Source organism: Glycine max, chromosome 20 (assembly GCF_000004515.6).
Source record: "Glycine max cultivar Williams 82 chromosome 20, Glycine_max_v4.0, whole genome shotgun sequence".
Taxonomy (NCBI): Eukaryota; Viridiplantae; Streptophyta; class Magnoliopsida; order Fabales; family Fabaceae; genus Glycine; species Glycine max.
In genome coordinates, this window is record NC_038256.2 from 34,008,879 (window position 1) to 34,021,549 (window position 12,671).

The 12,671-nt window shown below is 37.7% G+C and overlaps 1 protein-coding gene across 3 annotated transcripts; it reads left to right on the forward strand.

Moving 5' to 3' along the window:
- Positions 1 to 229: 229 nt before the first annotated feature.
- LOC102660463 (homeobox protein knotted-1-like 1) lies at positions 230 to 5,867 on the forward strand. Of its 3 annotated transcripts, none has more exons than XM_006605754.3 (6): positions 230 to 463; positions 798 to 1,079; positions 1,343 to 1,453; positions 1,579 to 1,726; positions 4,221 to 4,471; positions 5,428 to 5,867. In XM_006605754.3, the coding sequence occupies exons 2-6, from the start codon at positions 828 to 830 to the stop codon at positions 5,587 to 5,589; spliced, it is 924 nt and encodes a 307-aa protein (XP_006605817.1). In that variant the 5' UTR covers positions 230 to 463; positions 798 to 827; the 3' UTR covers positions 5,590 to 5,867. The 3 variants fall into 3 exon arrangements, with proteins under 3 accessions (XP_006605817.1, XP_006605816.1, XP_040869131.1); XM_006605753.3 differs by having other exon boundaries at positions 230 to 632; positions 5,428 to 5,866; XM_041013197.1 differs by lacking the exon at positions 230 to 463 and adding an exon at positions 491 to 619.
- Positions 5,868 to 12,671: the final 6,804 nt, after the last annotated feature.

The following is a 12,671-nucleotide window of genomic DNA, read 5'->3' on the forward strand; positions in this document are numbered from 1 at the left end:
GTTTAAGACGGTTTTCGTGAAGAAAATCACCCTTATCGAGTACTAATAATAGTAGTTAGTACTACATGGTTAGAATAGTTATTGAGGATAGCTTGGCTTGGTGATGCGCACGCAGTTAGTAGGACCCACATATTAGAGTCACCAATGAAAATTAGCCACGTGGAGAAATGTCAAGTCGAGGTGAAAATCAGTGACTGACGTCTACAAATACGGCCTATACATGACCTACATGGCTATTATGCATTGCAGCAACACACCTTAACCTTGTCAAATCCTTTCTACTGTTACGGTCCTCTCATCTTCAGAGAGCACTTGCCAGATTCAGATTAGATTCATTTCATTTCTCATTTACACGCACACAACACAACTCTCTTTCACTGTTCCCTCTGTCTTCTTTCCTTTCTTTCTTCCTTTTCCCCAGGTTTTATTGGAAAAGAAAAAACAAGGTCTAGTCCCTTTCCAGGTGCCGTGACTAATAACCCAACTTTCTCTCCCCCCCCCCCCCCCCCTCCTCTTCCTCATCCTTCCTTTTCATCAACCCTTCTCACTCCTTCATCAACAACCTTCTTACACCAATTTTTCTTCACTTTTGTTGGATTCCTCAAAATAAACCTGCATGGTTTGCACTCTATGTATGCTAGATCATTTTTTCTTCTTTCTTTCTTTCTGTTTTCCACAACATACATGTGGCTTTGTGCAAATTGGAGATATATATATACATATGAGAGAGTAAATATTAGACCTGCTTGCTTGACTTAGCAGAAGAGTTTTTTTTTTTTTTTTTTTTTTTGTTGCAGTGGAGAGCATATATATATAGGTAGCTAGGGATGGAAGATATTTACAAGATGAACCCTCTTCTGTCATGTCCCGGGGGTGATGTTGTTAGGGAGGTCAACGTCAACGTTAATTCTGCCATTGCAGCTTCCGCTTCTGAATTGAATCTTGGACTGGTTGCTAACAACTTCTTTCAGCTGGAAGAACCCGAAAGTTCGGATATGTCGGATCGGTTCATCAAGACCCAGATCGCCACTCATCCTCTCTATCCAAATCTAGTATCCGCTTACATAGAATGCCGAAAGGTTACGGTTATGCCACACCCATTGACATGTTAATTTTTTTTTATTGAGAAATGTTAGTTGTGAGTTTTTGTTAGCTGGATTTGAATGCCTATCCCTTCCTCCCTTCACCCGCCGACATAATATTATGTTTTGTTTTTCAATTAATAATTGGCCTTCTTCTCTTCTATTTATGCTAGCTCCATCTCTATATGTCTAGTATGTTAATTAATACTCCCATGGATATTAATAATAAAATTGTAGTTGCGTTTTTTAATTATTGGAAGGTTGGAGCACCGCCAGAACTGGCTTCACTTCTTGAAGAAATAGCCCGTGAAAGCCACCCAACCGATGCTCTTCGAGAGATAGGAAATGATCCTGAGCTTGACGAGTTCATGGTATTGTTCTTGTTTTTTTTTTCTTAATATGAAACTATTTTGCTTAAATTAAATAAGATTTATAGAGTTGTACGTACAGATTCGAAATGAAGATTTTAATTGTTGTTGTGATGCATGTTATATAGGAGTCATACTGCGAAGTTCTTCATAGATACAAGCAGGAGTTGTCGAAGCCATTCAACGAAGCGACCTTGTTTTTGTGCAGTATCGAATCACAACTCAGCAATCTTTGTAAGGGAACGCTAACAATGCCACTGAATAACAACCGCTCAGGTAAAAAAGACTTAATTTCGTAAACCAGCTTCATGTTTCGACTCATAGTGTAAAAATGGTGTGTGCTGTGCCTAAAGGATCTGGAGATGATTTTTTTCTTCTTTGTTATATTGTTATTGTATTTGTTTTTTGTTTTTAGGTGAGGACGAACGAATTGCCCTCTTTTGTACGTTGAAGATGGAAACGGATTTTCTCTTATTTTAATGAATTTTAAATATTTACAATGACGCCCACATTACGACCATCTGACTTCTGTTAAGTTGGATTCTCCCAATACACGTTCCAAAAAAAAATTATAGTTAATTTACGGCAGTGTGCTTTTTCTTTTTTTTTTTTCCAGCCTAGTGTATTGGTCATGTGTGGAGTGTGCGTGTGTGTATAAATGACCAACTTACTACTACTAACTAAATATGTACATACATGCAATTGCACACTCAAAAAAAAAAAAAAATAGAATGGAAAAACTTTTGGTGCTTAATTGGGATGAAAGGAAGAAAATGATAAAGAGAAAAAGTGATAGATGTGATGTGAAAAAAAAAAGTTAGAAGAAAATGCCATAAAAATGATTATAGAACAGAAAAGGGGTGCATGAATGTATAATAATAATAATAATAATAATAATAATAATAATAATAATAATAATAATAATAATAATAATGATGAGGTACATTGATGTCTTCATAACTTTTAATAGTCTAATAATGTTCAAGTGTCAGTATCTATCTTGCTTTTGTTAGTAGCCTGGATTCAGTAAAGTCTTGTGATTATCTGGATTCAGTATAAAGTCTTGTGATTGTCAAAGTCTCTAACATATATTTACTAGTAGTTTTAATGTACTACCCTCTTGATTAAATTCACGGAGGTGGCCCTAGTATTTGATTGTGTGTATGTATTTCAACATTAGATAGGGAAGAAATATATAGATTGTTATTTTGTTACTTGCAAATTGCAATGATGATGCTGTTAGGTTTGAATAGATTTTCATGTTTATAGATTATTATGTGGTTTTAATTGTTCTATACAGTAGTATATCAGGAATTTATAAATCTCATAATAATCCCTTGCCCAGTTGCTAACAATTACAAGTATCTTTGCTTCATCCTAGCTTTAAATCATTAATTAGTTGTGCAATAACATGTGAATTATATATATTGAGGTGATAATAGTATCTTGAATAATTCTACATTCCTGTACTAATCTTCTGACTTGTTGCTAGAGAAAATGATGAAAATGTTTTAAGTTTTGTAAAACATTGGATGTATTTACTTTTTCTTCTTAATACTTTGTTCACAAATTATTATGTAAATTTGTAGGAGGATATACTCTTGCTCTATTAAGTTTCCTGTCCATGTCAAAGCTGCATTTTCTTTTCAATTTCAATATTGAATTTGTGGAAAATAGAAGTTGTTTGATGGTCTCGGTAGTCCTGACATATGTTATGAAATGGAAACGTTTTAAGTTTTTGCGCGGTGCAATATTTTGGCATAGTTACCTGAAAATCTAAGGTGAAGTTTTACACCTTGTTTGTATAGAGTAGTGTGTATTTATGATAGAGGCCATCAGCATTTCGCTTTTCGTACGTGAAAGCAAAAGTGTCATGTTGGATCTTTTGCTATAAATGAGAAGAGTCAATCTCGAATTGAAAATATTGAAGTGGGGGACCATTTTGATCCAATATCATGAAATGATGAAAAAGAAGCAACAAAAAATGTTCAGAGACTTTGGCTTGTAATAATTGGTGTATAATTTCGTGTACTGCCACTCAATGATTATAGTCAATTTTTAATATCATCTTCAAGTTTTCAGTGCAAGCTTTGCCTTTCACCTTCAATGTTCTTCCTCTGCACTACTAAACTGCTACTTGGGTCAATGCCAAGTTGACCATTACGAAACATGCAATCGACTTTAATTTCCATTCAATTAAGCCAGCCTCCCTAAAAAAAACTAGAGTGTGTTACTAGCATTTCTCTTTAAGATGAGTGCTAGCAACACTATCTCTAACATATTCTCTCTTCTAGGTTAAAATTTATTAAAAACTATTAAATCATGAGTGAGATTCATGAGTATGATTCACATTGTTTTAATATCCAATAAATTTTAGTGCATGAAAGAGTGTTGCTAGCACTCTTAAACTAAATCACCTTAGCATGTATTGCTTTTTGACTCCCCAAGAGTGGCCTGGTGTCCACATCTTGTGTTCAATCATGACTCGAACAAGATTGTCCTCAAAGGAGGATACCGGCCAAGCCATAAGAAAAAAAATTATTGTTTTTTGACAAGGGCTGAAATTACTAACGTTTTCTATGCATGTTTCCTGTGCTTTAGTCCCTTGGTTTTCCATTTTATTATTCTTTTGATAAAGTAATTTTAAATTAACACGGAGTTTGGTCAGCCATTCATTATCTCTTAAACGGAAAAGTTAATCATTGTGTCCTGGAATTCTTATTCAGTTATTTGTGAGACATTTTTATTCTCTTTTTTGCATTTTTGTCAGATGAGGCTGCAGGAATATCAGAGGATGAATTAAGTTGGGAGAAGGTGGAAGCAGTTGATGGTGACGAATCTTCTGGCCCACGTCCAGGTGATCAAGAGCTTAAAGAAATGCTTCTTCGTAAGTATGGTGGTTATCTTAGCAGCTTGAGAAAGGAATTTCTAAAGAAAAGGAAAAAAGGTAAGCTACCAAAGGATGCAAGGATGATACTCATGGACTGGTGGAACACACACTATAGGTGGCCTTATCCTACGGTAATTGAAATTAATATCATGAAGTATATATATAGCAATATAGCTTACGTTATATTGTGTATTGCTCATTAACAGTAGTATGTGATCTGATTTGATGAAATATGCCAAATTGCCAATATAAAGCCACCTTGAATAATGTATGTCCATCAGCAATGATTTGAAATCCATAGTTTGTAATTATGGTCAAGTTGTGTGTTATGTTAACCCTGCACAAAACATTCTAATTGCTTAATTGCAGAAAAATTGTAACTTGGTGAATTTTGTCGCCGATTTGTATATTGTAGTGATATAGTAATTTTCTTCTTAAGGTAGTCCATGACTAGAGGATTCATAACTTGCATATTTGTACTGTGTTCCACATGCCTAGAGAATTCCTATTGTTTTGTAAAGGAAAAAAATGTGGTTTTAGTCCTTATACTTTCCACTTAAACTTTTTAGTTAAACTTGGCTTTATCCTGATAATTTCAAAGTGATGAATTTAATCTTCCAACTTTTGGAAATACGTGAATTCAGTCCCTCTTCATGTTTTAACTTGAACTTTTTGAGGTGGATTTTAGCCTCTAAGAAGAAGAGGGACTAAATTTACATATTTTCTAAAGTTGGAGAACTAAATCAATTGAAAAGTATGGGAATCAAAACCATGTTTGAATGAGAGTATAGAGACAAAAAACGAATATTTTTCCCTTTTTTATATATTTCTAGTAGAGGATGAACTCTACAAAGTTTTGTATGAACTTCTGAATTTAATATGCGAGCATGGGTAATTTCATTTTTGTTAGTTGCAGAAAATGAGGATGAAATTGGGTAATTACTAATTAAGCATGCGTGCTTAACTTAAATTTGCACATGCAACTTACCCTGAGCCCTGGTGGCCAATTAATCAATCAAGCACAGTTTCCATTTAAATAGACATTGCCAAATCTTATATAAATGCCTTGAAACTAATCATTTGTTAGGAGGAAGAGAAAGTGCAGCTATCAGAAATGACCGGACTTGATCAAAAGCAGATCAATAATTGGTTCATCAATCAAAGGAAACGGCATTGGAAACCAACAGAGGACATGCGATTTGCCATTATGGATGGTGTAAGTGGCAGTGGCTTAGGAGGACCTATGTGATTTATTTCTCGAGATGGACCGTGTTGATTCCCAATACTTGTATCTTCTGCTCGTGTGATGTGTGTATACCTTCTATTCCGCGAGATATTAATTTTTTGAACCTACATTTGTATGCTAAGTAGGTCCTTCAGCTATATATATATATATATATGCAAGTGTAAAAAACTGTAGCTAATATACGCGACGACAGTGATAATCGATCAATGTTACTGAATCATTATTTCATGGCAATACGTTATACTATTGCTTATTTTTTAAATTTGATCATCATTATTAAGGCACGGATGGTAATATCGTTATTTTATATTTGCTACTATATATGACGCTTCATAGTTTTTACTTTCATCTTATCCTTGCATTTTGTTGTACTTTGTATGGCTGTTTGTAATTGATGTTGCGGATGAACATGCAAATGCATTGAAGTGATGAAAATATCCATCGACAGCGATGATTTTAGCAAGTTGCCAACTTAACCATTATTGGTGATGTTCCTGCTCGAAGTAGATGCTCAGTTATGCCTTCAGATATGAGAGAAATATGATACGAGGAATGGTAATAAAAAGGGTGAATGGAAATAAATGAGAAATAAATGGTATATTAAAAGTATTTAGTTGAAGAGAAACAGGGAGAAAGGAAAAGAAAGAGAAAGGTGAATAAAAGTAGGTCCTATGGTTTTCAGAATTTTTTCTCTTCTTTCTTCCTCATGAAAAAAAAAAAAACTTCATCCTTTAATTTTACTAGAATGTTCACAACATTTAGTCAATTGAATTAAACATCCGATGTATGAGGATTTCCACGAATATAATTTTTTTTTATCACTACTATTATTTATTACTTTTGTTGATGATTAATTTTTATCGAATAATCTGATTGATTAATTAGAAACTTTGTTTAAGGAGACCAAGTTCATGACCACTCAAACAAATGATTTATTACTAATTATAAATATAATTTAAATAAGTTTTAAAAGAAACTTTATTTAATTGAACAATTCGAAACAAAATTAAACGGAAAGCTATTTCCAACGCAATGAAATTAATTTAGGTGAAAAGTAAAAGAACTTCAGGTAAAAAATACATGAATTTGAAAGAAAAACATATAAATGGAAGTACAAGTTGGATGTAAAAGCAATTTCGAAATTAAAATATGGGAAATGTAAAGGAGTGAGGAAATATGAACTATTTCAAAATGTAAATGTATAATGAAATAAATTTGCAGTAGTTGTAAATAACAAGAAATAGAAATGGAAATACGAATAAAGTGAGATTAGAAGTAAAATGACTATAAGTGAATTACAAGTGAATAAATTGCAATGAATTTAAACAAGAACATATGCAAGTAAACAATGACCAAAATGTTAGAAAAGTTGGGAAAATTACATAGAAATAACTAAAAGGGTTAAATATATTAGAAATACCTCAAATATATCTTAATTCCGTAATTGATTCCAAAAAAAATTTTGTTTCTCATTAGGTCCCTAAAAGTTTAATATTTTTATGGAAAATCCCTATTGTTAGTCTCCGTCCCAAACATGATAATGTGTTCGTTAGTTGGACACGTCAACGATTCACATGTAAAGCCACGTCAGAGGGTGATACACATCATATGATGACATTGTCCAAACGCTATTTAAAAAAACATTTTAAAAAGAAAATTTTGATACGTTGTCGTTCCGATCAAGGTGCGCTTTTCTAACTTCGAGCATCTCCAATAACTGATCTTCGACAATTGTAGCCTTCTCAAAATTCTCCTTAACTGCTTCCATTATCTCCTTCAAGTCCCTATGCTTCATGACAATCTTAGCCACCTTTGTCACGTCATCATCAACCTTCTTCACTGGAGCATCGCTACCAATGTCAAATTCAGCCTTCATTGGCGATCCCTTCCTGCTTCTCCTCCTCCTTCGAACTCGAGGAACTGTAACGGTCCTCCCACTTGCTGCATAAAACCTTGTCACGCTTCGTCTGAACCGGTTCACATAAGTATCTATATTCCAATTTTGATTCCAAAACTTCAAGTTCTACGTCTTGTTGCTGTGAAATTAAATCAACGTTTGCAATGTTTTTTATTTTGTGTATACGTTGAATGTTTGAACATAACATATTATAGGTCGATTCAGATTTCGATTATGACGTTTTGAGATTCAGCGTTTTTGTTTTGTGATTTTTTTGGCAGAAGTAATTGGAGCCTAGAGGAGACGGGGAGGATAGAAATTGATAGGTGTCGACACGCACAGTGCATACTACTAGCTAGCTACAAGTTTGTATTGAAACTTTTCCTTGCTTGTATTATTGCATAATCATTATATTTATAGGGATCATCACAGGATAAGCTTAGCATTCATACAACCTAAGCAGAAAAGGACAAAATGGCACTAATAGAAAGGTAAATATCATAATAACAAAATCATGAAATACCTAATTCATTATAACAGAATCACGAAATATCTAGGCAAGGAATGTTTGATGCTGGGGAAGTACCAGGTCACGCGTAATCATGGAGGTAAGCAAGAGCATGGTGCGTCCTCTTGGGCCTACTATTCTCGTGGGCCTTTTTGCTATCAATACCCTGCTCTAGCAAAGTAACCTTGTCCCCAAGGTTGTAAACGTGACGTAGGAAATTCCACTTTTCCCAAGAGGTGTCTTCTAGTTGCAGCCCTAACCATTGAACCAAGACCTTTTGAATTTGAGTGGTATGGGAAGTATCCCATTTGCAATCCAAGATCAATAAGGGCTCGATCACTGGGTGGTTATCAAAGTGCGAGGGGGGGTAAAGTATCCAGTGTTAAATGGTGGAATTCCATGATACGACTTTAAAAGTGAAGCATGAAAAATTGGATGGATCTTGGAAGACGCACACAGTTGAAGCTGATAAGCTATAGGCCCGATACGTTCCAGAATCAGAAAGGGCCCCATAAAAACGTTTTGAGAGCTTAATGTAAATGGGATGGAGGGATATTTGCTGATAGGGGCGTAGTCGTACATAGACCAAGTCACCCATGGAGTAAGTTACATCACAACGATGCAAATTAACAACCTTTTTCATTATTTCCTGGGCTTTGGTCAACCGACGTTGCAGTATGGAAAGAATATGAGTCTTGGTGGTCAGCAAAGTATCCACTGCCTTAACTTGGGACATGCCAATCACATATTAAGGGATCGATGGCGGTGGTTTACCATACGTGGCCTCGAATGGGGACATGTCGGTGGCTAAGTGCACGACGGTATTGTAAAACCATTCAACGAGGGACAAAAAGGTTAACCACTGTGATGGTCTATCATGGATGAAGGCGCAGAGGTATTACTCGAGGACCTGATTCAACACCTCCGTTTGACCGTCGGTCTTTAGGTGATAAGAAGTACTCATTTTCAGCTTGGTGCCTGATAGGCGAAACTATTTGCACCAGAAAGTGCTGATGAATAGTGGATCATGATCAAAAACTAGGCTATGTGGAAAACCATGCAACTTACTAACGATGTCCATAAAGAGCAAGGTGGCACGATGGGCAGTGTACTTGGGAGGCAATGCCCTAAAATGGATTCCCTTGGTGAAGCGGTCTATGATCACAAGGATGGCTAAGAATCCATGTGATGGAGGCAAATCATTGATAAAATCGAGGGAGAGATCTTCCCATATCGTCGTAGGAATTGGTAAAGGTTGTAGCAAACCAGTGGGGCACTTGGTCTCGCACTTTACTTGCTGACAAACACGACATTGTGAAACATATTGGCGCACATCCTTCCATATCTATGAATAGAAAAAATTATCCTATAAACGGCGAAGTGTTTTTGCGGCACCCAAGTGGCCACCCAAAGGGGATGAATGGAACTCCTCGAGTAGAGTGGGTATGAAGGAGTGGCCCGATGTAAGCCAAATCCGTTGTTGTAATAAGATAAGGCCGCGTTGCAAGGTGAAAGCTGGGAATGTCGTAGGGTTGGCGAGAATTTGAGTTGTTAGATCCTTAAACTCTTGATTGTCATCGAGGGCACGATGAAGTTTGTCCAGTAAAGCAAAGTGAGGCATGTCAAGACAAAACAGTGGCCGCTGGTGTGGCAGATACGAGATAATGCGTCGGCGAGAACATTTTTGGAACTGAGTCTATAATGAATGGAATAATCATACCCCAAGAGTTTTGAAAGGTACTGTTGTTGTTCATGTGTTTGAATAACCTGCGACATAAGGTCCTTAAGGCTCTTGTGGTCAGTAAGAATAATGAAATGCTGACCCAAGAGGTAATGCCTCCATTTTCGGACTACGGAGGTGATGGCATATAGTTCGCGGACATGTGTGGATGTTTTTTGCATTCGTGGATAGAAAAATTTGCTAAAGAAAGCTATTAAGGGTGATTGTTGCTAGAGAACAGCACCCATGAAGGTCCTGGACGCATAAGTTTCGATAGTGAAAAGTTTGTCAAAGTTTGGTGGGACCAATATTGGAGCTTCAGTCATGGCCTTCTTTAGCTTATCTTGTGGCAGACCATAGGAACTGGTCGTTGTTAAGCAAAGAAGTCAAGGGATTGGCAATAGAAGCATAGTCCTGTATAAAACATCGGTAGAATCCCATAATGCCTACGAAACCACAGAGCTTTGTTATGGACAATGGTGCAAGCCATCCGAGCATGGCACTAATTTTTTACAGATCGGGGGTGGCACCGGAAGCGGAGACTATGTGTCCCAGGTATTGGAGTGTGTTTTTCGCAAACAAACACTTGTTTCGGTGTAGGTAGAATTGATGTTTGTCCAGAAGAGAGAAAACATCCTGTAAATGAAGAATGTGTGAGGGCTGTGAGGGGCTATAAACCAGAATGTTGTCAAAGAAAACGGTGACAAATTTACAAATAAAGGCTTAAATAGCTCGTTCATGGCTGCTTGAAAAGTCATCGACACATTACAAAGGCCAAATGACATAACTTTATATTCGAAATGCCCCTAATATGTCCAGAAATTTGTTTTGGGTACATCCTTGTCGACAATATGAATTTGGTGAAAGCCCTATCAGAGGTCGAACTTGGAAAACCATGAAGCACACCCCAGTTCGTGCAAGAGTTCATCTATTGTTGGCACTGGGAACCTGTCCTTTACCGTAATTGCATTCAACACACGATAGTTTACGCAACAATGCCAAATGTCGTCCTTCTTCTTCACTAATAAGACATGGGAAAAGAAGGGGCTATGGCTTAGTTGAATCAAGCCTGCCTTCAACATATTGGCCACTTGCTTCTCCAACTCGGTCTTTTGGTAGTCAAGGTAGCGATATGGTCAGATATTAATTGGGTTTGACTGAGGAAGAAGGTGAATATGGTGGGTAATTGTTGTGATGGTGGGAGTGCATTAGGCTCCTGGAATAAAAATGGTTGTAACTGGTAAGAAGGTTTTGTCAAGGTTGTGGGTGGGTGGTGAAGTGATGAAGAAGAGTCACTGGTGTTGGCTGGGTCGAGTATTTGAGTTAATTGGAATAGTGATGAAACACTTTGAGTGTGCACCAAACGATGAACCTGTTGGGCTAAAACTGGGGCGGGCCCGAATGGAACATCAACTTTTAAATGGACTTGTTTTCTTGAGTAGGAGAAGGACATAACAAGGGTGGTGTAATAAATGAGAACTGGGCCCAATTCTTTCAACCATTAGACACCTAGAACAATATCCGCACCACTCAGGCTCAAAGCAAATAAGTTTGTCTTGAACAAGTGGCCCTGAATGAGAATCGATACTTGCGTGCAAAGGTGATTGCAATGCAGTACACCACCATTTCCGACCATCACCTAAAAGGAATCAATGGTGGTTATAGGAAGATGCAGAAATATGGCGACGCGCAACTGCACAAAATTGTGAGTTCTACTGCCGTTCACTAGTATTGTGACCCGATGGTTGTTGATGGACCCAAAGATACAAAAGGTTTCAGGAGCCAACATACCAGACATTGCGTTGAGGTTGAGTTGAGGAGTGTCGTCAGACGATGGTGGCGAGATCGAGACGAGGAAACATAGGTTAGACTCTGGGGTCAGAGCCGGTGCTGGGACCTCCACCTCGTCGTCAGCAATGAATAAGTGGATTTATGGTTTGCAGCGATGGCCAGGAAACCACTTATCTTCACAATGATAGCAAAGACCCTTGTCGTGGTGAACTACAAGGTCTTCAAAAGAAAGACGATTCACGGGTAATCACGGAGTAGGAGTTGACGGTAGAGGGCCTGAGTTATCTTTCGTAGAAGGGATCACCGGTGTTGGAAAATGTGTGGAAAGGATGAGGCAGTGGCGATCATGTAATTTGTCTTCCTGTAGTTTCGCCAAGGCTACCACCTGCGGCAAAGAGAATGGTTGCAATGCATGGACCTTCCAATGGAGTTTCGAAGTTAGGCCCAATATAAAGCAGCTAAGAAGGAACGGGGGGGCCAAACCCACTATGTGGTTCGCGAGACGCTTGAATTCCGAAAGATACTCGTTGATTGAACCTTTTTGTTGGAGCTTGAACAAGGCCCCATGGGGTCTTCGTAGAAAGATGGAGCAAATAATGACTTGAGGGCTTGCTACATGGCCGCCTAAGATGTCAACATGTCATTGCCTGACATCCATTGGTACCAGCACAGAGCTGAACCTTCCATGTAAAATGAAGCAACCGTTAAACACTCATTTTCCGAAATGCATTGGTAGTAAAAAAACTAGGAGATTTTAAAAATCTACCCCTGTGGGTCTTTAACATCAAACCACGGGACATCAAGTTTTATGTGTGGTCTATGAGGTGGGGAAAGAGGCGGACATGGTGTGGGTGGGGATTTTGGTGAAGAAGGGGTAGTGGTGAGGGATGCGAGTTTCTCCAGAATGAAGTCTATTTTGTTATTCATGGGGGCCAATGCTTGGGCTAGGGAGACGTGGTTTTGTGTGAGGGAAGTCTTGATGGAAGCTTGCTTGTGAAGCTTCTATGGAGGCTGGATCTTTGAGCTTCAATGGTGATTTTACACCATGGAGATGCAGCGGAAGGCAAAGGAGAAGAGGAGAGGGGAGGCACCATCCACTAGGGAATAAGCCAAGGAAGAAAGAGTTTCACCACCAAGAATTGCCTTGGATAAGAAGCTTGAAGATGATG